The sequence below is a fragment of the Pogona vitticeps genome, chromosome 9, assembly GCF_051106095.1.
Source record: "Pogona vitticeps strain Pit_001003342236 chromosome 9, PviZW2.1, whole genome shotgun sequence".
Taxonomy (NCBI): domain Eukaryota; kingdom Metazoa; phylum Chordata; class Lepidosauria; order Squamata; family Agamidae; genus Pogona; species Pogona vitticeps.
The window spans coordinates 5,497,246-5,523,327 of record NC_135791.1 but is presented as its reverse complement, the minus strand read 5'-3'; the positions used below and the strand labels follow the sequence as shown (position 1 = coordinate 5,523,327).

The following is a 26,082-nucleotide window of genomic DNA, read 5'->3' as shown; positions in this document are numbered from 1 at the left end:
TTCCAGCCCCTTCCTCGCATAATACTCACCCTGTGTCTCCAAGCCCATGTAAAAAAATGACCTGTGAAAGCAATCAGAAAATAGAGCACATTAACTGGCACAACTGGTGAGAAAGTGCTGGCTCAGCTCATCAGGGAAGCATCCTGGGAGGCCAATTAGTGGCAAACGTAAACAAATGGGTAAATACAAGTGCATCATGCCAAAGGAGAGAAAGCAGGAAAAACTCAACCTAAGGTGAAAAGGACAGGCTGAAAAGAGAGATTATATGCATCACAGAATTTCTTTATATCCTAGTTATAAAAATAATTAAAAAAACAGCCACAATTGTGAACAAAAATAGCCGTAATTGTGAAGAAAAGGAGCAGGGAATCCCGTCACCTGGGTTTTGTAAGCCTAGCTGAGACTGACGCTGGCAGAGGATAGCAGCTGCTGGGCCAAGGTCATTGCCAGCTGTGAGTTAATCTGATAAGCAATCCTGGCCTCTAACTACAAGGAAGGTAAAGTGTATGGTAACACTCTGGGGTGATCAATGAGCCCTTCAGAGTTTAAGCCCTACCAGGTTCGGCACAGGAGACAAAAGACTTCACTAACCAGCGTTTCCAGGAGCACAGAATTCAGCTTCTTGAAATCTCAGGGTCTGTTTTTTAAAACAAGGGTCTAGACCTTATGGCTGGCTAGAAGTAATCACTGCTGGCTGAAATCTCAGGAGCCAAAGTGGAGATTTTCAAGTGCTTTCCAGAGGATAGGATTTCAGTGCCCGTCAAAAAGCACTGCGCTCCTTCTACATAACGGCAAATAATTTATGCAAACCCTAAATGGTGTGCATTAGGATGTGAAAAATCACAGGAACAAACCAAACTGGCAAAATGGGTGCCAAAGGCAAAATTTATGAGCTTTGATACAGAGAACTCACTGACATAAAGTTCCTATTTAAAAAAAAGTCCAGTCAGTCACCAGCATGAAATTCAGGTCGAAGCAGCTTCATACAGACATATGGGCAACCTGTTCTGTTTCTCCCTGCATCTGCTGATCAGGATTAATCCTTCCTGATCAGCAGACAGAGACTGAGGAAGCCAAACAAGACCAAGAAACACTGGTCATGCTTTGCCTTCTCATTTTTATTGGCAAATAACACAAAGAAAAACAGACTTGGGTTTTTTTAAATGTCAGCTTGGAGAAGCTAGTGAATAACATGGGAAGCCAAATTTAGGCTGAATATCAGGAAAAACTTCTTAACTGTTAGAGCAGTACAACAACGGAACCCATGATCTTAGGAGGTGGTGAGCGTTCCAACACTGGTGGCATTCAAGAGAAAAATTGGACAACCCTCTGTCAGTTCTGCTTTCATTTGGATTCCTGCCTTGAGCACAGGGTTGGACTCGATGGCCTTATGGGTCCCTTCCAACTCCGTGATTCTAAGATCTGGGTTAAAATCTTTCTACCAACCGATCACCTTCCATGTCCTTCTGGCAGAAACTCATGCTGCTGAAGCTGGCAGGCTTTTTGACAGTTACAGAACCCCCTGAAGACAGATAAACTGGGCTATTCACACCATCCCTTACCACAGAGTTGATCTTCCCGATATTATTCAGGGCTAGATTTCTCCAACTTGGCACCATCTAGATACGTTGGATCACAACCTCCACTCTGCTGGAGAGTGCCAAATTGAAGAAAGATTGCTCATAGCTCTTCACAGAGTAACACAGATGACCTTTCCTGCTTCAGAGGACCTTCCTCCAACTGAAACGGACTAAGTTTCAAAGCGTCATTCATCCTGCAGATCCTTAAGAACTAGTTTGGCTAAAAGTGTTCTTGAGAAGGAAGAAACACTTGCCTTTTTGTTTTTAACAGGAGACACTTGCTTGCTGTCATCACGGCTGCGATGCTGGATTTGAATCTCTTGCAGTTCCCTCCCCAGGCTGCTACTATGGCTCTCCATTTCTATGCTGGAGATGCGAACTAGAGATGGACACAAACTGCTGGTTCAGTGGTTTGTTATTTGGCCGAACAAACGTTTGATGCTTCCCAGCCCCGCCTCCTTTGGCGGGTGCCCAACCAGAGGCGGCGCCTCAACTTCCATGTCTCGCCTCCTCCAGGCACTGGAGCACCCGCCAAAGGAGGGATGGGGGGCTGGGAAGCGCCAAATCCCTGTTCGGATGAAAAGCGAACCAGCAAAATCCGCTGATTCGGTGGTTTGTGTCCATCTCTAAAACAAACCTCTTGATATATGCCTGGACGGCAGTTCCCACCAGTCCTTCCTTCCAGCTCTGCTGGTTTCAACTGGCTGGACTGGCAGCCTAACTCCTGGAGGGCTACATGATCTCCATCCCCCTTTGATGACCTCTCCCGTGAATGTACTTCTCTCCACCGTTCCACTGCGCGTTGCTGAAATTCTCAAGCATTCTGGACAATTTTTTTTCAAAGGCTCGCAAGTTTTCTCAATTGAATTCTGCATCAAATAGGCCCTGATCCTTCCAGCCGTGGCATGTCACAATTTTCGCTTCTTCCCGCACTCCAGCACCCTCAAAATTTCATTCCATCAGTCCTGCCTTCCCATCTGTCTTTTTAAAAAGCTGTGCCAAAATTACCATTGCAAATTTAAGCCCAAATGAACATTTTTTTCAGGCTCACACAAAAAACAGAGGTTTTCCCAATTCTGGAATAGTTATTTGAATACAACCGGGGGGGGGGGGGGACAGAAATGCAAGAAAATTGCCACATTGGTTCAACAGCCACCCAAGAGCAAAGTGTGCACAGAATGCAGCATTCACCAATGTGAATAGCTTAGAGGAATATGTAGAAAAGATTAAAAGAAAACAAACATGATAGGAACTTGGCAGAGGTAACTAAGCTGTCAGGAAGATGCCAAGCCCCTCGAGTCTGCTTGTCTCCCAATTATTCTCCATTCCTACCATGCTCAGAGGCAAAATCCCTAGAAGTAAAGCTAAGTGACATCTCTATGGTATCTAGAAAAACAGGTTCGATTTAGGCAATGTGTTCTCTGTGCAGAATTTGACCGGCGTGAAAGGGGAGAGCACAATTCACACACATTAGGCAGTCGCTCAAACGCAGGGTCTATCTCTGATGGTGGGAATACAGCCAGCGCTAGCGAGACTGAGGATTAAAGGGGTACAGGGGCCCTCATGGTGTCAGCGTTATTTCTGTGGAGCCAGCGGGCCTGGGCGGTCCTGCCTCTGCAGTCGGGTGCCTGCATTAGCAAGGGGGCATGGGGGAGGGGGGGAAGCAAGCTGTGGCCGTTTATTACCTTGTTAGCGCAACAGCAACCATGAGGCCAACACAATGTGATAGGGCTGGATTAATTTACCTGCCGGATGCTGGGTTTTTTTGTTTTTTTTTTGTTTGCACAGGTCCTACACAAGCACCACGGTGTGGCTTTTACTGGAAAGGAACAAAACCAGTTTGATCTTTTCTTGCTGCCCAGGCTCTCCCATGAAAGTTAATCTCCACAAAATTCCTGCCACCACTGCCTGTCCAACACACACACCCCCGGCCCCCATCTCACTCCCTTTTGAGTGACAGCAAGAGCGGGTCCCATGGCGCTTAGCTGCCATGCAGGGAGCAAGGGAGTGGGGGAGAGAAACCTAGTTAATTCCTTTAATCTTCCTGGATCCCAACAGATGGTAAGCCAAAGAGAGCAAGCCCTTACCGCTGCAGTCTCCCGCTCTGCGCCTGAAACGGTCACGGCATCAGCGAGGAGGGGCACAGACATGTTGTTACCGCACATACACCAATACAGGCTTCAAACACTCACAGCTGCAAGGAAGAAAGATACAAACAGAAATATATTTAGTTATGTAGCACAGTTAGTTAATATCATACTCAATGAAACGTCTGCCCTCCTGACAATGCTTGAAGGATAAGGGTCAAAGCAGAAAAGTGGAGCCAATTACATGCAAATCCTGATACCGAATCCATATAAGTTATACAGGTATCCATGCTAAGTCCTCTCCAATTTTCTCTCCTTCAGCTCTTAGAAACACGAGGACTAGGAATCTACCTCTTGCATTTGAAAAACAACAGCTAAAATGGTCTGAGCAATGTAGGTTAAAACCCAAGCTTAAGGACATCACAACAAACTTAAGACCACAACGGCACAGATTCCAGTAACTCAGTTATGACATAGGACTTCCCCGCCCCCATCCAGCCCCAGAAAGTTGTTCCACCTGATCCCAGCAGGCAGTAGTACATCCAGACTCAAAAAGCAAAAATGGCCTGACTTCACGAAGATTTTACATTATTTTTCACAGCCAACCTCAAAACATTTATGCAGAAATCCAGTTAAGCTTCTGTCAATTCTGAAATGCTACAAAAATAGAAACTCCATCTAGGCAAGTTTTAAAAGAGACAGCTGTGTTAGTCCGTGCAAGTGTATTAGGCAAAATCCAAAGAAACAAAACAAGACAAAAACATGTGGCACCTTAAAGACTATTTATATTTTAATGTGAGCTTTCACAGACATGTCCACTTCGTCAGACATATGGCAACTGAATGGATGAAATATCAGTTTCACAAGTAGAACATACTAAATATTCATTGGCTATAGGAATCTTGAGTGTATAGTGATATCATGCACAATGATTTATGGCCTATATTTGGTTTAGGGTACTGTTGTACACTTTTCTCCAGGAGACAGAAAACAGACAGCAGGCCTGAGCAAAGAGACACCGGGGAAGCAACCTGCTTAAATACATACAGTGGTGCCCCGCTTGACGATTACCTTGTTAGATGAGGAAATCGCTTAAGGATGAAGTTTTTGTGATCGCTTTTGCGATCGCAAAACAATGTTTTAAATGGGAAAAATCGCTTCACGATGATCAGTTCCCTTCTTCAGGAACTGGTTTTTCACTTTACGACAATCAGAAAACAGCTGATTGCTGGGTTTCAAAATGGCTGCTCGCTGTTTAAAATGGCTCCCCGCTGTGCTTAGGATGGATTCATCGCATTACAGGCACCGGAAAATGGCCACCCTATGGAGGATCTTCGCTGGATGCTGCGGTATTTCGCCCACTGGAACACAGTGAGCAGTTTTCAATGCGTTTCAATGGGCTTTTTCATTTCGCTTGATGAGGATTTCACTTAACAGCGATTTGAATGGAAGGGATTATCCTCGTCAAGCAAGGCACCACTATATACAACTTCTCCAAATTTGGCGTAGAATCTAGGAATGCTTCCTTTTTTCCCCAAGTGCTCAGCGAGGGAGATCAGCAGACAATCTTAGTTTAATTATTCCCCTTCTCTTTCCAGATCTTTTTTTTACAAAGGTGTTCATACATGCATCCAAAACAATATGCTTTTTCCAGAACTACGATGAGCTACATTTCTTCTTTTTAAAATAAAAGTGACACTACTATATTTAGGGTTACTTCAAATGCTTTTTCATGGCATAGGGCGGACACTATGTTTTAAGAAGTTCTAGAATACAGGTTTCTTAGAATTACACAAAGGTGGCCCTTTAGTGATTAAAAGCAGAAGATTTAAAGCTGTCTTAACAAGGAACCATCAAGAATGGATTCAGTCATTACCATGTAACAACAATTTTACACTGAACCAAGTGAGATTAATTGAATGTAAATGCACTACCACTCAGATCAGTTGTGGTAGCAAAAGACACAGGAAAGGTCAAAGGACAGGAAGAGCGGCTTTGTGTAACTAGGAGGATATAGATAGCCTGTAAAGAGAAAAATAGACAACAACATGGAGGCCGAAGTGGTTGGAATGTAGTTTTTCAACGCATTTTGGGATGGCGTGTGAGTCTTCAAATTTTAGAAATGTCCAGTCCTCCTGAAAACAGGACCAAAATACTACAGAACACAAAGCCAGGCAAGTCACAAAGATGGCAACCTTATATGTTTTTCCATACAATCTAAGGATTTTCCAAAACTATTTTTTCCCAATGCACATACACATAGAGAAGAAAACTGGCTAATCCATAGAACCACATCGCTGTGCCCCCAAAATGGCTGAGTAAAAAGGCCAGGGGAGAGAAACGACTGTTTCTTTTTGCCTTTTGGTATCTTCTGTGTCAAAGAGCTGACTGAGAAAATCCCATCCTGCAGCTGGTTTTTCCCAGCCCCTAAAGAGAGACCGAGGTCTCCTCTACCCTAAAACAGCCACAAGGTTAAGAAGACATTCATGATGGGGAAGAAGCACTTGAGCCACGAAGGGCCAGAAGAATGGGGGGGGGGGGGTAGGGTTGTTCAGCTTTTGCTGGAAAACACCGGCAACAATGAAGCCTTGCGTTATAACAAATCCATTGTACCCTTCTTAAAAAGGATAGTAAATTAAGTGGGTAAGAGTAGAGAAGCTGAAAAACTAAGAGGGAGCCATCATTTCATCTTTTCATAGAAAAGGAGAGGCTTCAAAGGGGTGATACACACTTTTCACTGCAAGAAAGGGGGGAAAAACGCCTGGATACACAACACACACTCTTTGCACATATAATAATAATTTCCAAACGGCAGATCTAGACCCAGGGATCATATACATGGTGCCTTATGCCACTTTGCAAATGGATTTAATCATCAACAGTAGTGAAATAAGTCAATTTTTTTAAAAAAAGTCCCAGATTAGTTAAAAAGCTAAAAACACCTTTGCAAAACAAAACACTATCCTGATCCTCACGTACGTACGTACGTACGTACGTACGTACGTACGTACGTACGTACGTGCGTGCGTGCGTGCGTGCGTGTGTGTGTGTTTATTTGTTGTTCTGCCAAGACCCAGGAGAACCAAACTCCACCCGGTTTTCAAAAATGTTCCTAGTCAGTAAGCATACAGCTATGCTTAAAAAGCAAATATTTATTGACCACTCATTCATAAAGCATACACGAGCGCACACACACCAAACCAAAAAGAACCATTACATAACTGAATACTGCACAGACTAAGTCTCTTTCAGTGTATGCAGCCAAATGTCAATTATAATTAGAGATGGGCATGAACGGTTCACAGTTCGTGTCAGTAGCCAAACAGGTATTCAGATTTCTGAGCCCCACCTCCACCGGCCGGCGTCCACTCAAGAGACAGCGCCCTGACTTCCTCACCCGGTTTCCTCCCAGCACAGCCCCCAAGTGGGTGCCTGTTAAAGACGGTCACGAATGGCCGAACTGGCGGTTCATGCCCATCTCTAATTATAATGCATTAACAGTTGATAACATTAGCAACGGAATAGCTATTCTCATTTAAACATCCTTCCAGAAGGTCTGCTTCAAATCTACCAGGAAACTGTACCCAAATTGGATGCAACATTCTATGCCCTTGCACCCTTGTAAGAAGTACAAAACAGAAGCATATGTGCCACCCCAGTATCGAATAGACACAGTCTTTGATCATAGGGTATCACTTGATCAAAGTGATCTCCATTCATCCACACAGCTACTCACGCATGTACTGTACTCGCTAATTTACACAGCTGGGCTACAATAACACCAATCTGCAGTTCGGGCTCAACTGATGACAATTTTGGCTCAACCTATTTTAAGATGGAAGAATTAGAGCAATGCTGAACTTCACCCCAAAATAACCAAAGCAACATACAGCTTGTAATATTTTATTATTATTATTTTCTGCATTTATAAGCTGTCTACGTGTCAAGGTAGTCAGCACGAATCACAATTTAATGGAATAAAAACAAAGGAGACACGCATGGGTCATCTGTGACCCTGCAGATCCTTTCGGACTGCGGCTCCCATTCTCGCTCAGCAGTGACACCAGCAGGGCTCCTAGAAGGCCACAGATTCCCAGACCCGAAATACAAGAAAGGCATAAATTAAAAAAAGGCTGGATAGCTCAGTGGTTTAGGTCTCTGGCTGCAGAGCAAGAGGTTGAGGGTTCGATTCCCCACTGTGACAGGGGCTGGACTCAATGATCTACCGGGTCGTATATATATGATCCAGTGGAGATATTCTCTTAACCCATTATTGAATTGAATTCTCTTAACCCATTATCTGTGCTGATAGCCTAGGTTTCCCTCCCTGTTCTTCTTTTCCCACCTATACACAGTATGGGCATCAACACCCCCCCCCATCTTTGCCTTTCCTGGATTAATGTGGTACTGTCTAAACCCACTGATGCTCAATGGGGGAGGAATTCCACTTTCTACTGTTTCTGAACCATTTGATCATTACTATGCTCTGGACCTTTTCCTCCCCACTAAATACCATTCTTGGCAACCTTGAGGATGTCTTATTGCTGCCAACATCAAACACTTTGCTTCCCCTCCTCCCCTCCGCTTGCCAACTCCTGGAGAAGGTTTTAAGCCTGTTCTATGAAGGTCCATGTGCAATGACTTACAGGAGGCCTTGGGAATCACCATAGGAAGGACATACGCTGAGTCACACACTCTCAGTGAAACACAGCAGAAAGATCTGTCCAATTTAAGCAGGCCATTCTCACTTTCCTGCATCTCAAAAGCTAAAGTGTTAAAACAAGCTTTTGCTTACTTCCATACCATCACTAAAGGACAAGGCTATTTATATAATTGCTGATAACAATGCAGGGACACAAGGATTCAGTAGACGGTGGTGCTTTAGTTACTAGTGACGCAACCACCAGAAGGAAAACACAGACTGTGCCTATCATCACAAAGGCCAGGCCTTCTCCACCATCCAACTCATTTCTATCCTGTCGGGACATCCAACGAGCCAACTGGCACTCTTCTTGTGCAGTGCAGACATCACTGGACCCTGGCTCGTTGCCATTGTGCTGCTATTGTCCCTCAGAAGAACAAGGTAGCATGATGAAGTCAAGAGCCTGTGTGCTCACTGAAGTATGGAACAAAGACTCCCACCACTTGACAACACCGACAACCGTCTCAGCCTTCGTTTAAAACCAACAACTGCTTTCTAGCCCAGCAGCTAATTCCCAAGCTTTTCAACAACTCACTCCCTTTTGGAAATGCCCCCCTCCATTCCTGATCTCTTCTTTACAATTAAGCCACAAAAAAATCATTCATTTCATAATTTAAATTTTTTTAAAAATAGAGATTAAAAAAAATTACGTGGAATGTTATTTTGTGCTCAGTGGTTTAGGTCTCTGGTTGCAGAGGTTGGGAGTTTGAGTTTGTACTGTGCCTTCTTTTAAAAACCAAGGGAGACCTGCTGGGCGTTCGTCCAGATATCTAACTTGGTCAAATGTATTTCCCTTGCAGAAATTGGGCATTTTAATAATAGAAATGGACAGCTTCTGCTTGTAAGAACTTCTCCATAGCAGGAAAGGGTTGCTTTTTAAGCCACCTGATATTGCTTGTGCGGTAGCTGCTTGATTTCTCTTATGCCCAAACTCCCCTTTGCTTCCCGTATACTCTGATGAAGAGGGAACGGGAAACTCTGCAGTTGTGATTGCACACCAGACAACCCCCAGGCAGTTTTACTCAGATTTTAAATGCTGAGCAACTCCTTTGTGGCAGATTATCAACAACACACAGCGGTCAAGCCCTCCTCCTGGTGCTGTACTTCCTGCCTCTTTGTCCTTATCAGGGAAGAGATCTGTCTTCATAAGCCTAACAGTCTAGCAGCTCTTGATCTTCCTCTGTATGGTGCCAACATAAGCCACTGATGCAATTTAATTGTACAGTATCAAAAAGCCATTCCCCAGAAATCACAAGGCTACCCACCACTGCATTCCCCACTGCATTCAGGGATACTTGATTAAAGAACCTATGCGCAAACTGAGTGGGATCAGGCCCCACCGCATGTGTGCTTCCTGGAGCATTTAATTCGCACTAATCAAATTTAAGAAAGACGTGATGGAGCAATACAACAGTCCAGGCCTGACGTCAATAAAGGCAAAGATGAGAGTAGCAATCTTATACGAAATCCAGTGCAACCAGGAAAAAGCAGTGTATTTAAGGATTCATCATTCCATGTTGGGTATGAACTGAACATTTAAATTGTAATGATTTTCTAGTTAGGCATCCTTCAGTCTCGAAAGACTATGGTAGCGTGCTCTGTATGGAGGGCTTGGAACACGCCTAGTGTGGCCGTAATGATTACAGAAGCCATAAACTGAAAAAAAAAGTGTGGTAGAAAATGCCAGGATCCCCCTCATGAGTATCGTATCAAGTGAGGGGAAATCATTTGAAAGATACAAGTCCCCACAGTCTCCCCCTCCACCGCCCCCCCTTAAGTCCAAGGCAAGGCTTCATTTAATGAGCGGCAGCCTAGGAGTGTAACAAACTTCAGGATAGAAAAACTTCCAGGCTAAGATTGACTTAAACATCAGCAGAAATTCAGGCACGGACACTTCAGGACACCTGTTTCCGCAGGGGGTCAGTTCCAATCCCTTCGTGGATACTGAGAAACATGGTTTATTGCAAACACTATTTTAATAGCCAACACCATAGGGTGTCTCCCTCTAGTGCTGAGTTATGGTAACGTCATTTTAAGAAATACACATTTCTAGGATTTTTCTTTTAACATTTTAAAATCTTTCAGCAGATACTGATCCCACAGACAAAGGGGCCCTGTTGTATTGGTACATACCCAGCAGTCAGCCTGAAATGCAAGGTACCAGATAATCCAGTTACCTATTTCCTGCTAAGTTTTCTATATTGTGAAGTGTAGAACCACCCCTGCCCTCATCCCCTCAAAAGGGAAATAACACTTTCACAGGGGGCCCATCCATCCATAGTTCAGAATGGGAACACTGAAATGAGGCTAAGAAGCATAAAGCTTAGAGGAAGTTTTTGGTAGCTTTTACAGGACTGAATGTTAAACCAGCATCCCTCCCTCCCTCCCATATACCACCTAATTATTGAATTCACACTATTCTGGTAGTTATACAAACAAGCAAAAACAAAACAAAAAAGTACACAAACCTTATAGTATCATTGAAATCAGCTCTCTTACAGAGGGTAGGAAAAGAGCCAGTATAATACTTTCTAATAAAGTGACATGGTACTGTATACTGTGGACTGATTTGGTTAACTGCTGTGCCTGTCATTGTCAGAAACCCTTATTAAGAGTTGGAATTCTTAGCCACAGCCATACATTATGTGCTGTTTCGGAAAACAGTACAGAATCTCCAAGCTAACATGGCCATAGTGGCTGGACTTCTGAAGAGAAAGGCGGAATAAAAATATTTTAAATAAACAAAAGTCCAAAATAATAATAGTAATATTAATAACTTCTACTAATTCTATACTGATAACTATAGGTACTCAGGAATTCCACGACCTTTACTCCATCTAAAAACACAGCTATCATACAGCTGGAATAGATAAAGACAGCAGAATATAAAACCAACAGCAAACAAAACCTAAGGAGATCGAAGCATTTGTTTAGAAGACAGTAATTCAAGGAAAAAGTGTTCAGGGTATATAAAATTACAAATTACAGAACCGACAGACATTTTCTTTTATACAAAGCCCAGGGCCACAATGAAATAGATTCATGCTAAGCTTATGCACAGAAGAACAGCTTGACACAACACTCTTCAATCTTAAGACATTTGCTGCTAGCAAGAGATGTGATCAGCTAATAATTTCGGATGGCTCTTTAAAGGAATTGGATAAATTCACGGAGAGAGAGCTGCTGGCTATTAGCCAAGACAGCTAGGCGAAACCTCTGAGCAAAAAGTGGCTGGGGATGGCTGTCATCATGTCCTGTTAGAAAGCTTTTAATGACAACTGCCTAGGTGGATCTAGAAACAGAAAGGTGGACTACAGGGCATGCCGATTCCATGTTCTCACCTTCCTTTACGAAAATCAAGCAGATTAGAGAGGGAGAGGGAAAAATCCCCATTCCATATCCGTACTTACATTAAGGGTGCGGAAGGAACCCACTCAAATGGTGAATGAGATTTCAGTTGTCTTCTCTGCTCATTCTCTATTAACAAAGGAAAGCTATGCAATATTAATAATAATGCTTGTTCCAAGAAAGGCAGCACTCTTGGTGAGGAGCATGTTGTAGAGAAAGATCACCCCTACGAGCTCTGAACACACCCAAGTGGAAAACAAGATGAGCATGGTCGCTTTACTAGGACCGACTGAAATGTCCCATGACAACAGGAGAGCAAGTTTCCAAGGAACCTGAAACTCTGTGCATGCTTTTGCAACATGTTAACTGGCCCTACCATCATAAAGGTACTGTGCTTGTTGTTGCTGTTTAGTTGTTAAGTTGTGTCTGACTCTTCGTAACCCCATGAACCAGAGCATGCCAGGCCCTCCTGTCTTCCACTCCCTCCTGGAGTTGGTTCACATTCATGTTGGTAGCTTCGATGACACTGTCCAACCATCTCGTCCTCTGTCATCCCTTCTCCTCTTGCCTTCACACTTTCCCAACATCAGGGTCTTTTTCAGGGAGTTTCTTCGCAGCATCGGACTTTCCTTTCACTTCCACGCACGTCCGCAGCTGAGTGTCCTTTCGACTGTGGCCCAACCACTTCATTAGCTCTGGAGCTACTTGTTCTTGTCTTCCGCTCTTCCTCAGTAGCATGTTGGATACCTTCCGACCTGAGGGGCTCATTTTCCAGCGTCCTATCTTTTAGCCTTTTGTTTCTGTCTATGGAGTTTTCTTGGCAAAGATACTGGAGCAGCTTGCCAGTTCCTGCTCCAGGTGGATGCCGTTTAGTCAGAAGTCTCCACTATGACCTGTCCATCTTGGGTGTCCCTGCATGGCATAGCCCGTAGCTTCTCTGAATTACTCAAGCCCCTTTGCCACAACAAGGCAGTAATCCATGAAGGGTTGTGCTACTGATGTTGAATTTATTTCTAACCAGATACATGTAAGTAGTTATGATAGCCTGCTTGTAGAAAAAAGCCTTTCTACTGCTTCCTGAACAGGTGATATCAGTAAATCATTGCTTAGAACTCAGGGAGAAGTGTTTCAAATGTCCCTCTGCTATCAAAAATTGATCTTTCTGCAACATAGTCTTTAGCTACAGACTAAAAGGAATTGCCAAGATTCAGAAGTATCCTTCTACTTCCCCTTTTCCCATTAGTAGATGGCAGACAACAATTCTCCTAAGGCAGTGGTTCCCATTCTTAAATCCACAGATGTTTATGGACTAACATTCCCAAAAGCCTTCACCACTAGCTGTGCTGGATAAGATTTCTGGGAGTTGTAGTTCACAAACTTCTGGGGACTCAAGGCTGGGAATCACTGTTCTAAGGCATATGCAGGATCTTTATTAGTTTGCTTGAAAAATCAGACAAACAACAGACAGCTAGCTTTTAATGATAATCTTCATCACCAAGTTATTGTGGGTAGTTCAGAAAATTAACACTATTAGAGTGCCAGATTCATTCAGCAATGTAAAAGACCTTCACAGGTCTTTCATACCACAATATACATTGAATGCCAGAGATTACAGGGAGGGGTGGGATAGAGTGGGGGCCGAAGCTTAAGGAAGAAGTATATCCCTCAAATGTTTTCTATACATTCCCCATACAGGCATGGTAGTTCCAACCTTCTGTTTAGGATAAAAGGAACCCACACTGCTTAATACAATAAAAATTCAACTGATTCACTGTTAACCACAAGTGCTGATGGCCAACTTATACAGTACTGCTTTTAAAGAAGATCTGACAAACTCACAAGGACAGGCTTAGGACAGGTTTGTTTGCTACAAAAGCCCAACAGATATTCCATTTTTATACATCACAGAGAAAAATTTAGTAGAGACAGACTAAACGCCTGGGGTATTGTTCTTTTATATCCTGTTTATGCACTTTTTCAGATATTTAACTGACAGAAGCCTTTAGACACAGAATGGTAGACTACTGCCTAGAGTACTGTCCCATGATGCTCTGGTTAAACTGCAGTACTGCAATCAAGTCTCTGTTCACAACCTGAGTTCAATCCTGGCGTATACAGGTAGCTGGCTCAATGTTGACTCAGCCTTCCAAGGTCAGGTCACTAAAATGAGTACCCAGGTTGCTGGGGGGCAAAGGTGTTGCTTGCATAATTATGCTGAAACCTGCCCAGAGTGCTTCAAAGGTGGCATGTAAGTCAAAACAACAAGTGAACAGCAAGATCCAAGAGTTTATTTCAATATCCAATGGTAGCAAAATCATACCTTCCTCCCCGTCCCCCACTGCAGCCTCCTGCAATACCAAGACCCTGCCCAGAGGGTTTTCAAGCCCGCTAAAGCAGATTTCTAATTACATGGGAGGGGGAGAGTTGGGAGGATCAGCATGATCCAGCAGATGTACACAATTAGATCTTAGCCTTCAGCTGATCCAGCAAAATTCTTTTGGGTGCACTAATAAATGACACAATGGCATGTGTCTTCAAATTTAAAAAACAACTTAAATTCCTGTAAACTAGTGGGATGCTCATGAACAAGTTTTACCAGCTATGGGCCAAACTGTAACTTCTGGGATGTAAGACTTAAAAATCTGGTTTAGGATGTGTCACAATAAACATGCTTCGGATCAATCTGTACATGAACTAAGGATTATGGTATTAAGTATCCTGAAGCTGAGGCTCCAATACTTTGGCCGTCTCATAAGAGAAGACTCCCTGGAAAAGACGCTGATGTTCGGAAAGTGTGAGGGCAAGACAAGAAGGGGACGACAGAGGATGAGATGGATGGACAGGGTCATCGAAGTGACCAACATGAATTTGACCCAACTCTGGGAGGCGGTGGAAGACAGGAGGGCCTGGCGTGCTCTGGTCCATGGGGTCACAAAGAGTCCGGCAAGACTTAAGGACTAAACAACAACATGGTATTGAGATCTCTGAAGAAAGTATGGCCATCAACTTCTAACAGAGTGCATCTCCCTCTTTTTCTCTGAAACTTAAATTACGGTTCTTGAGACAGAGTGTTTTCTCATTTCTTAGTGACACACAGACAAATGTGTTAAACGCGGCAGATGTTCCAACCTAGTTATCAGTGCCCCTGTTCCATTTATTTCAACAGACCTTTGGGCAAAGCTAAAATAGGCATTAAATATGACTGTCCAAATTTATGTTGTTTTATGCAACCATCCTAGTCTTGTTATGCATGTTGTCTATGCCTTTTTTTTTGTCCTACACTGCTCAGAGTGACCATTTAGTCTGATGGGCAGTCTACAAGTTAAACAAACAAACAAACATTACTCCACAGGAAATCTCCATAGGTGCTTTTAATAATGAGCACCTTTGCCCACCTTTGTTTCAGGAAAGATTTGTAAAAGCGACTAAATATACTCAAAATAAATAAAACCACCATACCTTTTAGTGATGCCGGGCACTTATTCAGAGATAAGTGGATAATTATCCTCAATTAGGGTTAAGGTCGTAACAGCACACAAAATATACCACAGAAAACAAATCAGGCAGGGAGAAAAAGACCGAAACATTACAGCATCCTAAAGACCAACAGCTCTGTTTTCAGGTGAGCTTTCGCCCATCAGACTTCCTCAGACCTCAGGGTGAGCTTGTAAGATGGTCACATTTATATACGGACAAAAGTTAACAACGAAAAAAGTCCGATAAAGTGCAGCCGGATCCCACAAGAGCCGGACCTCAGATCAATTAAAAACATGTCACTCTGTTTAAAGTGACACAAGATTCTTTCTCTCCCCCCAACCGAAACTCAAGTTCTTTGTTTCTGCGAGGCTGCTCTCCTCTCTCTCTCCTCTCCCTCCGAGGAGACGGTTCAAACGGGGCCCTCTTTCAACCGGGGACTTGCCCGAAACCCCAAGAGTGCTGTGGAACCCTCAGGCCGAACCCATTCCTTTCCGGCGGGAAGGCCCGCGGAGGATCCCCGGCTCCCACACCCGGCGTGAAACAGGAACCCCCTCCCCACATTACCCGCCCCCTTGGTCGTAGTGATGGAAGCCGCGCGCTGGGGGGGGGGCAGAAGACGTTGAGCCTCCTTGGCTCTGATGCAGGTGCGTGAGGGGAGGGGAGAGGAGGAAACCTCGAAGGGACTCGGGGGGGGGGGGAATGAAAAGGAACCGCCAAACACGGACCCCCGCCTCCAGCCGCCCCTCAGGCCAGGCTTGTTCCCTCACCCCCTCCGGCCCCATTCCTAATCCCCTTCCCCAGCATCCCTCATCCTGAGGCGGGGAGGAAGGCCGACCCTCCCCAACCCCTGAGGAAAGAAAGAAAGAAAGAAAGGGCGGGCCGGCCTCAGCCGCCACGGCTACCACCCCCCCCTCCCGCCGCCGCCTCCTCTTTCCTCACCGCTCTCCTTCCCGCGTCCGGCTCTGCCGCTGGCCACCCGGCTTCTGACTGAGCGCCGCTCACTCAGGCGCTCCCCAGCAACCCAGACCGCGCCGAGCCGGAACTTCCGCCGCCGCCGGACAGCCCGCGCGCGGTGGGCGGGGACCGCTGAAGGAGGGGGGCGGGGGCAGAGGGGGAGAGAGAGAGAGAGAGAGAGAGACAGACAGGGTTGCCGGAAGTGACGCGCGAGCCATCCGGCCCCGGCCTGTACGGAAACCGGAAGGTGGTGTGGGTAGAGGGAGGGAAAAAGAGGTGCTCTGGACGCGGCCATCTTGCTTGCTTGAAAGAGGAGTTGGGTGTCTCTTTTCTGGCGATTTTATTATTATTATTATTATTATTATTATTATTAGTAGTAGTAGTAGTAGTAGTAGTAGTAGTAGTAGTAGTAGTAGTGTAGCAGCAGCAGCAGCAATATAATCATTATTATAATCATCTATACACCTAGAGTGGTCGTATAGACCAGATGGGCAGGGTATAAATCAAATAAATGAATAAATTATTGGTTATAAATAAATTATTGAACAACCTTCAGAACATGGCCAAAGAGCCCGCAAAACCCACAACAACCATTAGATCCCGGCCGTGAAAGCCTACGCGAATACAAATAAATTATTATTCAGAAACACCAGGCACAGTTAATCAAAATTATAAAAATATGGACTGGTATTTCATAACAGACACATCTTGCATCCAAAACCCTAAGTATCTGTTAAATGTCAATAGCTGTACATATGGCTGTTGCTAAAATTGCTGGGTTTTTTTCTAACTCTGATGGTGTCATTTCTAAGACCTGCAACTGCTTATAGTACTGTGTGAAATTTCTTGATATTGTTCCCAAAGCCCCGATGATGACAGGGACCACTGAGGTGTGTTTCTTCCAGAGGCGAGATGTTTCGATGGCCAGGTTTCTGTACTTTTGTTAGTTTTTCCAATTATCTTCAACTCTGGCATCCCCTGGAATTGCAATGTCAATGATCCAAGACATTTCTTCATTAATATTATTATTATTTGGCTGGCAGAACTATTTCTCCCACCCTTTCTTTTGGGAAAGGTAACCATGGCTTGTTGGTGTTTATTTGCTTCTAGTCTTCCGTTAGGAAGTGACAATATGTAATGGCATTTGGGGCTTTGTTATTGTTGGGCATTCTTTTTGGTAACTGATGGTGCAAATAATTAGTATTTAAATATTCTGCATTGCATCAGGAGCGATTGCATACTAGTGGTAATTTATAATTACTGTACAAACCACTGTTAGCATTGCTAATTGCTGTCTGTGGGTGAAAAATTTTAATTGTAATAGCAAAATTAAGCAGTTTCGATTATTACTTAGTCATTACAACATCCCTTATATCTAATTATGTTTTTTATGATGGGCCTGGCTGCTTAGCCTGTTTTTGTACTCAAGGTCCTTTAGCTGCTAACTGTACCAGGTAGGAGGTTAAATTTTGATTGCTAGGATTTTGTTACAAGGAGAGCTCTTCCTGTTGACAGCACAGGAGAAATAAGCAAGATATTCTCTTCATACCCCAGAAATATTTTGATTACTGAGTGAGTCACGATTTAATTTGAAACAACCTGACATATTTTCCTTTGGTTGTTGTAGGTTTTTTTCGGCTGTTTGTCCATATTCTGGAGGTTTTTCTTCCTAACGTTTCGCCAGTCTCTGTGGACGGTATCTTCAGAGGACAGGAGTTAGAACTCTGTGTTCTCAACTATCCCACATATTACACCAGAACACAGACAGAGTTGTAACTCCTGTCCTCTGAAGATGCCACCCACAGAGACTGGCAAAACGTTTGGAAGAAAAACCTCCAGAACACAGCCAAATAGCCCAAAAAACCTACAACAACCATCAGATCCCAGACATGAAAGCCTTCGAGAATACAGTGGTGCCTCGCTTGACTATTACCTCGTTAGACGAGGATATCACTTGACGATTAGTTTTTTTCAATCGCTATTGCGATTGCTAAACGATGACTGAATGGGCTTTTTTCGTTTAACGTTGATCGGTTCCCTGCTTCAGGATCCGATTTTTCACTTAACAACAATCAAAAACAGCTGATCGTCGGGTTTCAAAATGGCCACCCACTATGCAAAATGGCTCCCCACTGTGCTTTAGGACGGATTCCTTGCATTACAGGCACCGCCGCCCTATGGCGGACCTTTGCTGGACGCTGAGGTATTTCACCCATTGGAATGCATTTAACCGGTTTTCAATGTATTTCAATGGGCTTTTTCATTTCGCTTGATGAGAATTTCGCTTAACAGCGATTTGAACGGAATGAATTATCCTCGTCAAGCAAGGCACCACTGTACATATTTTCCTTTCTTGGATCAAAGCATCATATGACAAGAGCAATGGCATTCTTCTACCATTTCATAAATTAGACTAGAAAAGTGATTTTTCAAGAATCAGCAATTAAAGTATAACATTAAAAAGCAAATACATTTTGAGGAGAGACAGTTACAAGATGGTAGATACTTGACACAGCAATACAACATGTGAGAAGGATGTTGGAACTGTTGTCAACTACAAACCGAACAAACACGAGCCAACAGTGCAGTGCGGCTGCAAAAAAGGCAAATGCTAGCTTAGGTTGCATAAACAGAAGTATAGTTGTATAGTCTCCAAATCATGTGCAGTACTAGTTTTCCTCTACTCAACACTGGTTAGGCCTTGTCTTGGGTACTGTGTCTAGTTCTGGACACTGTGCACTAGCAGAGATGCAGACAAACTGTAACATGTTCAGAGGAGGGCAATAAAGGTGATCAGAGGACTAGAAACCAAGAGCCACGAGGAAAGACTGAATAATCTTCCTCCAGAGACTCGTGCAGCCCCTTTGCTGGGCATTGTTAAAAATCAACTGAAAACTAAGATGTTTACGCAGGCCTTCCCTCCAGTTAATACCTGATTCCCTTTTCTTTTTCTTCCTTTTTTTATCTTGAATAATCTGTATATTGATGTATATTTTGTTATATTTTATATGTTGTGTTTGTATGTTGGAAGCCGCCTAGAGTGGTCGTTCGACTAGATAGGCAAGGTATAAATACAACCAATCAATCAAGATTTGGACATGTTCAATCTTGAGAAAAGGAGACTAAGGGGAGATATAGTAACAGTCTTCAAATATTTGAAAGGTTGTCATTCAGAGAAGGGTCAAGATCTCTTCTTGATCATCCTAGAGTGCAGGACATATAATAACGGGCTCAAGAGACAGGAAGCCAGATTTTGGTTGAGTATCAGGAAAGACTTCCTGTTGCAGCAGTAGGGAAGTGTAACCAATTACTTTGGGAGGTGGCCAGTGCTCCCAACGCTGGAGGCACTCAAAAGAAAATTAGACAACCATCTGTCAGGTGTGTTTTAGTTTAAATTCCTATGTTGGTCATGGGTTTTGACTCAGTGGCCTTATAGGCCTCTTCTAAATCCCATTAGTCAGACGGAAGTCCCACTGGATTTAGGTTTAGTGTGCTGCTGTTCTTTCAGCTTCAAACACTGCTGGTTTTCTATTCTGTTTTCTCCGAAAGTGCAAAATCGACATGAAATTCAACACTGAACGATGAAGCAAAGGCCTTCAGCTTGGATCCTTTTTATTTACACATCTTTGCAAAAGATGTCAAGAGTTTATATGCTCCGTCAAGCCTAACCGGTGTTCGTGGGCAGCAGTGGCTAGCAGGTGCCAGCTCCTAGGGTCAGAGTGGGAAACCTTAACCAATCTTTAAAAGCACTCAGCAGCACTGATTCAGGCATTTAACAAGAATGATCCACCTTTCTCTCACCAGGCTGTATGTACAGAATGAGAGGGAGAGAGGGAAGGAGAGAGATAAAGGAGAAATACAGTGGTGCCCCACTGGACGATTACCCTGCTTGACGACGAATCCGCTTAACCTTGAAGTTTTTGCGATTGCAAAACGATGTTTAGATGGGGGAATTTCGCTTAACGTTGATTGGTTCCCTGCTTCGGGAACTGATTTTTCAGCAAACAGCTGATCGTCGGGTTTCAAAATGGCCACCGGCTGTAGAATATGGCTCCCCGTTGTGTTAGGGACAGACTCCTCGCATTACAGGCACCAGAAAATGGCCGCCGTATGGAGGATCTTCGCTGAATGAGCAGGTATTTTGCCCACTGGAACACATTGAACAGTTTTCAATGCGTTTCAATGGGTTTTTTTATTTCGCTTGAGGATTTTGCTCTACAGCAATTTCGCTGGAACGAATTAACATCGTCAAGCAAGGCACCACTGTAAAGGGAAGGCCAAGAGTAAGGATGACAGAAAGAGGGGGGGGAGATTGACAAATATAGCATAAAAGAAAAAGGATGGCCTGCCCAGTTTTTACTCATGGCCCATCAACTGTTGGCCACTCCCAAGAGATTGCCCCCAAAGGAATGTAGTAACCCCACCCACCCAAAAAAGACTTATCTCCCCCAATGTTGGCTCTAGTTTCCAGCCCCCTCAGTGGGGCTCTACTCTGCCATGTGCAACTCCAACCCCAGCCTGGGGTCCTTTTGAGACTAGAATGAAAAAGGGTCAGAAATGATTAATGTGGGTGTACGAAGGAAGAAAGCTGCATGGAGGAGGGGATGGAGCTGCGCATGCTCGCACAGTCACACACCTTAGAGGAAACCTCCATGTCCCCTGTGCAGACGAGAGTGGCTGCTACTTGCAAATCTCTTTCTGTCCTGTACTCATGCTCCAAAGCATAAGTAGAAGGCATTTCTGGATCCTGTTCTAAGTAATGATCAGAGAGCTTGACCATAACTAGCGAGACCCAATTCAAATGCCCACTCAGCCACGAAGCTCACTCTTTCTGAGGCAAAACTAGACCCACTGGATCATTGAGAGGGTAAAGTGATAGGAAGGAAGCATGCTGCTCTTAACTCTTTGGAGGAAAAGTGGGATAAAAAGGAATTTAAAAAAAAAGTTTTCCTAAATTTTCTGCATTCCATAATTCTGGACCTTTCTAACAGTGCTTCGTTTCTTTTATTGCTGGTATCTGCTAATTTATTTTGTACTAATTACATGTCTTCATACAGTAAGACTGTAGGTTGGAGTGTAGAAACCAACAGATAAACATATTCCTTCTCATATTTATTAGAAAAAAAAATTAAGTCACTTCAATTAGGAAGCTGTGCCTTCGAGAGACAAACTGCCAAGGTTCTTGTTTTAGACACATAGTTGAAGCTGTCCAAAAGCGACCTACAGAGTGATTTTCAAGGAAAGGCATGCAGTACTTTGGCACACAGTCATACTACCATGTGTAAGTCACAATAATAGCTTCAAAATTAGTTAACAGTCCACCTAATACATCAGCATCTTTCCTTATTATAAACTACATTCAAAAGCCAACTGCAGATTCCCAGGCTGTCCAAAGCTCCCATATCAAATTGCCCAAAAGATTCATGCCTGCAGCAAAAATAGCAACCAGGCAGCTCGGAAAGTGTATGACCCAAACAGGTATTTAACCGTGAAGATATGCAATGGTCAACATTTTCAAGACCTGTATCTTCAATACTTGTAAAGTCCCAACCCACGATTGTCGTTAGCAATGGTTTTGTACCTCTTTGCCGAGCACTTAGCGCTCTGCTTTCCCAGAACACGGCCGTGCCCACAAAAGGAACAAAGCAAGGATGGTCATAGCCTCAAGTATCCCACATCCTTCCAAGTCTGCCCAACCGTCTGCTGGTGGCGTTTAGGAAATGAAGTGTGTCTGTGGCGTGACCTGATCGATTTTGTGGTCAGCTGGGTTTGCTGCTGCTTCATAGTTGCAGATGGTCACTTCGTGCCGATGAGGCTGGAAAGAAATAAAAGATGACAACTTCCTGAGATGCAAACCTGACCACCAAAGCCAAAATCTTCTCATCCTTTTAATCAACACCCCCATTTTCCACCTCTAGACTCTGGATGACTTTTGGCTGCTCTGAGAAATCTTACGTTGATGGGAACCAAGTGCTGGGAAATTAATGGCACTACTGTATCTCGGCCATTTGCTAGACCTTGACTATCAACCAAGCCGCACCTATTCAGCTTGGTGGAATCCTGCCCTGCCGAAAAACAGCAACAACTGCTTCTACCCCAAAGGGGATGGGGGAGGAGGGGTGACAGAACACACGACAATAAACACTTACCTCTGTCCATTCTCCCCGCAAGCCTATATAAAAGATCTTTGTTGTCTCAGCACCAAAGTTTTTGGAGAAGTGGATGGAGAGATGATGAACGTTTGAGAAGCGTGCAATCCTGAAAGACCAAAAAGAATTGCCACTGTTGTGCATATAAAATTCTTGTAATGCACTACAGTTACATTCCAGTGTGTGAAACAATAATGGTTATCAGGACCATCACACTGGGAAACCAGGAGAACCAGTTTACATTGAGTCCTTGGGATAAAAAGAAACCGATAAAGGGGGGGGGGGAGAGAATCTCTGTATTCTAGGAAACAAGGTGATTTTTCCTTTGTTCCCTTGTTACCACTTTACATGCACCTACACGTGCTGCTAGGTTGTCCCCCTCATGCACAAATTTTAGGAGCAGAAACTTAACATGTGCCATACAAAAGCAACAGCAAAATGGCTGTTTCTGAATCATACAGGAAAATACAGAATAAGACAGCAATCTGGTACACAGGCATTTGCCCTTCACTTCATTGTTCCACATCAAGGCTCCTTGTGCTCAAGGAGATATGACAGAACAAAGTTCCCAGTGCATCTGCAAGTGGAAGAATGAGTGAACATCCTGGTAAGCAATGTTTCCTCTAGCTGCATGTGTGCATGTCTGCCCAGAGGTCTGCTAGGGTTGCGCACAGGCAGCTGGTTTATTTACATCCCATTTCGAATGAGGACCCACCCACCCCTGCATGCATGGAGCGAGACTCGCGCACAGCAGGACAGAAACTTAGAGGGAACATTAGAGAAGACCTATCAAATATTTTGGAACTCGGGGCCCATCAATTTCAGAAGGTTTCTGAGGAACAGAATGCTGTTGAAGCCTAGTGGATGCTGAGTAAACAGTGACATACTTGGTAGGATACTCCAGTTCTCCTGTAATGTCACGATTTAGGCTGAACATCTGATCGGGTTCTCTGGCCACATCATCAAAAGACATGTGAGGAACGTTCTTAAACCTAGAGAAAGGCAAGAGAACAGAAACTGTCAGCCTGCCCAAAACCTAAGACTGTTTATAAACCACCTTCACTACTCAACTACTCTAGGAATTTAGCTTTAAAATGGGAATGAACTTATGCAGTGTGTAAGACAAATGTAAATAAAAAAAAGAACAGGGAAGAAACACAATACAGTAAAATTAATTTTAGGACTCTGCAGGCTAATATAATACTCTATCCTACTAATCTGGAGTGTGCAATGAGGAAGAGGCAGCCACAAAGTAGAGAACATGGTAATTCTGAATCTCAGTGAATTTAAACAATTCTTTTTTTTCTTTAAACAGGGCTGTAACACAGTTATTTCAAACTAAATGGAAGATACATAAATCATTTACTGCAAGGTAGCCCAAATAGCCACTGCTGGATGCACTACTGAAAGAAAAAGAGGAGCAAGGAGGAAGAAACCATTCAGATCTTTGTCAGGTTAAAAAAGTGTCTGTGCTACACAATAAATCATTGGAAATGTCATCGTTTTTGGTTCTACTTACAGCCTCATTTCTGATGGGTGTGTCTCATCATCCTCTCCCATAACAATTACTCCTTTTAATTTCACATTGCCAGTAAACCTGCAAGAATAGATATATCACTGACTATTCAAGCAGCTGTGTGCTATTCTTCAAGGGTCTCTCTCTCCGATTAGAGGACCTGCCTCTGCAGTTTGGTATTTTTATCATCTCATCCCTCATCCTGCAAGACCTTTTGCAGTTCCTTCTTCCGTCTTTCCCCTCTGCCCAATTCCCCAGTGAAACGGCCTAGAAACTGGGCTGTGACACCTTCTGCTACAAAGGAGACAAACTTCATAAACACTTCAGGCAACTCAAATACATAGTTTCTTTTTCCGGGCTTTAATGTTAAAGACTTCAGGAGCTCAACATGGCTGAGATTCAGATAGAAATAAGATAAAATAAGTCATATTTCATATTTGCTTCCTATATAATAATAGGGTCCATAGCTTGACTTCCGTCATTGTTTAGTCGTGTCCGACTCTTCGTGACCCCATGGACAAGAGACTTCCACCAGCCCCTAAATCTCCCCTAAATGTTTCCATTTAGTTACCAGTCAGATTTCCCATCAAAAGAAGAAAGCACAAACTACGTGTACTGTTCTACATGTGACTGACTCATTATTCATTGGGGGGGAAGTTACTTACGGGATATTAAACAGCAGCTCTTCGTCATCATCACTTTCTACAAACTGAAAATAAAGAAATGCAAAACTAGATTTAAGAATCTTTACATTTAGTCTTGCAGCTGATGAAATAAAAACTTCATTTTTCTGTATGCAAATTATATATATCAAATGGGGAACAAAGGTGCCTTGAGATCACCGGAGGGGAAAAGGGGGAAAAAAGCATACTGTGCAAATAACACCCAATGAATTTTGGGAGACATGACTGATTAAAGACATTTGTTCGCTTGTCAGTTTTTCAAGCCCTTAATGGTTTAAGGCCTTGCTACCTTTCAGAGAGCCTCTCCCTTAAAACATCTCCCTATCACAGCTACACCTTGTATACTGGGATGGTATGAGCGGCTACGCCAGGAAGACCCGAAAATCTGTCACTTCAAAGCAGGCCTCCTCTGCGGTGGCCCATACGTTTGGCATTCCCTCCCTTCAGAGGTGCGACTGGCCTGTCCCTCCTTAAGGTTTCAGGAAACAACTTAAGCCTCAGCTGTTTATTTTATTTATTTATTTATTTATTAAATTTATACCCCGCCCCTCTAGACCATGTCTCCTGCAAGGCTTTCAGAGGTTTGCCCCAGATTAATTTTGTTTTTCCGTTTACTACTGTAGTTCTATTTTCAATCTGTGAACCTCTCCCTGCCAGCCACCTCTTATTCTTGTAATTTTACCGCCTTTCTTTAAATGCTCTCATGTTTTCAGAGCTCGTGCCTCGTATGACGCTGCCTCTGAATTTTACTGTTGCTCCTATTCTTATTATAATATGATGTTATTTTGATCTTGATAACGTTAGCTGTCCAGAGTAGTGGCTTTGCCACTAGTTGGGCGGGATAAGAATGTAATTAAGCAGACAGACAAATAAGCCGCTCACATGAATTAACTGCAATTTCTAGGCGAGATGTGGTTTAATTAATTGAGCAAGCAAGCAAGCTGCTACCTGTGAATGAACCCCAGTCTGGAGGTGGGAAATAGTTTAATTAATTAACTAACTAAGCAAGCTGCTGTCAGTAAATGCACTGTAGTTGGCTGGTGAGAAGCGATTTAACTAATTAATTAATTAATTAAGCAAGCTGCTACCAGTAAAGAAACTGCAGTTTGGAGACGAGGAAGTGGGGGGGTCGCAGTCGTCGTCCCCCCCCCAAGCCAACCATGAGCCACAGTTGTGAGGGGGCGTCTTGAACCCCCTCACCGGCCCCTTCCCATACCAAAGGGGGGCACGTGGATGTGCATGCGCGAGCGAGGGCGTCCCCCCCTCCCTAAAAAAAAAAACCCCAGAGCACCTTCTGGCGGTCCCCGCGGTCCTCCCAGGCGCGGAAGACCAGCGCCCCGCTGCCCTCCCTCCGCTCGTTGAGGCACTCCAGGCGCTCGCGGTCGATGCGCAAATAAAGGCCCCAAGCCTGGCCGCGGCGCTCGGGAGGCTCTTCGTGGTCGTCGCCATGGCAACAGCTGCCCCCGCCGTGGCTGTGCCCGTGAGACATGGCCCTCCCGCCCCTTTTCTTCCTCTCCGTAAACAAGCCCACCCTCCACCACGCGCCGAGAAAGGGGTGAAAAAGAACCCGGATGTCAACACACAAA

The 26,082-nt window shown here is 43.9% G+C and overlaps 2 protein-coding genes and 1 long non-coding RNA gene across 5 annotated transcripts in view; 1 reads left to right on the top strand and 2 right to left on the bottom strand.

The window, feature by feature from the left end:
- The window catches only part of LYPLA2 (lysophospholipase 2), a 25,214-nt gene extending 8,940 nt beyond the window's left edge, over window positions 1–16,274 (bottom strand). Inside the window, exons 1-3 of one of the 3 annotated variants that reach the window (XM_072980028.2) lie at window positions 16,134–16,274; window positions 3,668–3,774; window positions 30–61 (exon numbers count right to left, since the gene is read on the bottom strand). In XM_072980028.2, coding sequence (XP_072836129.1) covers window positions 30–61; window positions 3,668–3,745 — 110 coding nt within the window. In that variant the 5' untranslated portion in view covers window positions 3,746–3,774; window positions 16,134–16,274. Of the gene's footprint in view, window positions 1–29; window positions 62–3,325; window positions 3,395–3,667; window positions 3,775–3,911; window positions 4,207–16,133 lie in introns of those variants that run through there. The other 2 variants (XM_078379922.1, XM_072980029.2) reach the window with 2 other exon arrangements.
- The window catches only part of LOC140702060 (uncharacterized), a 25,922-nt gene extending 2,126 nt beyond the window's left edge, over window positions 1–23,796 (top strand). Inside the window, exon 2 of the long non-coding RNA XR_012081095.2 lies at window positions 23,613–23,796. This is a non-coding gene — a long non-coding RNA (uncharacterized LOC140702060). The remainder of the gene's footprint in view (window positions 1–23,612) is intronic.
- On the bottom strand, window positions 21,246–26,082 carry PITHD1 (PITH domain containing 1). Its single transcript, XM_020800082.3, has 6 exons — window positions 25,788–26,082; window positions 24,479–24,522; window positions 23,817–23,894; window positions 23,185–23,289; window positions 22,298–22,406; window positions 21,246–21,963 (listed from the first exon to the last, which is right to left on the bottom strand). The coding sequence occupies exons 1-6, from the start codon at window positions 25,983–25,985 to the stop codon at window positions 21,862–21,864; spliced, it is 636 nt and encodes a 211-aa protein (XP_020655741.3). The 5' UTR covers window positions 25,986–26,082; the 3' UTR covers window positions 21,246–21,861.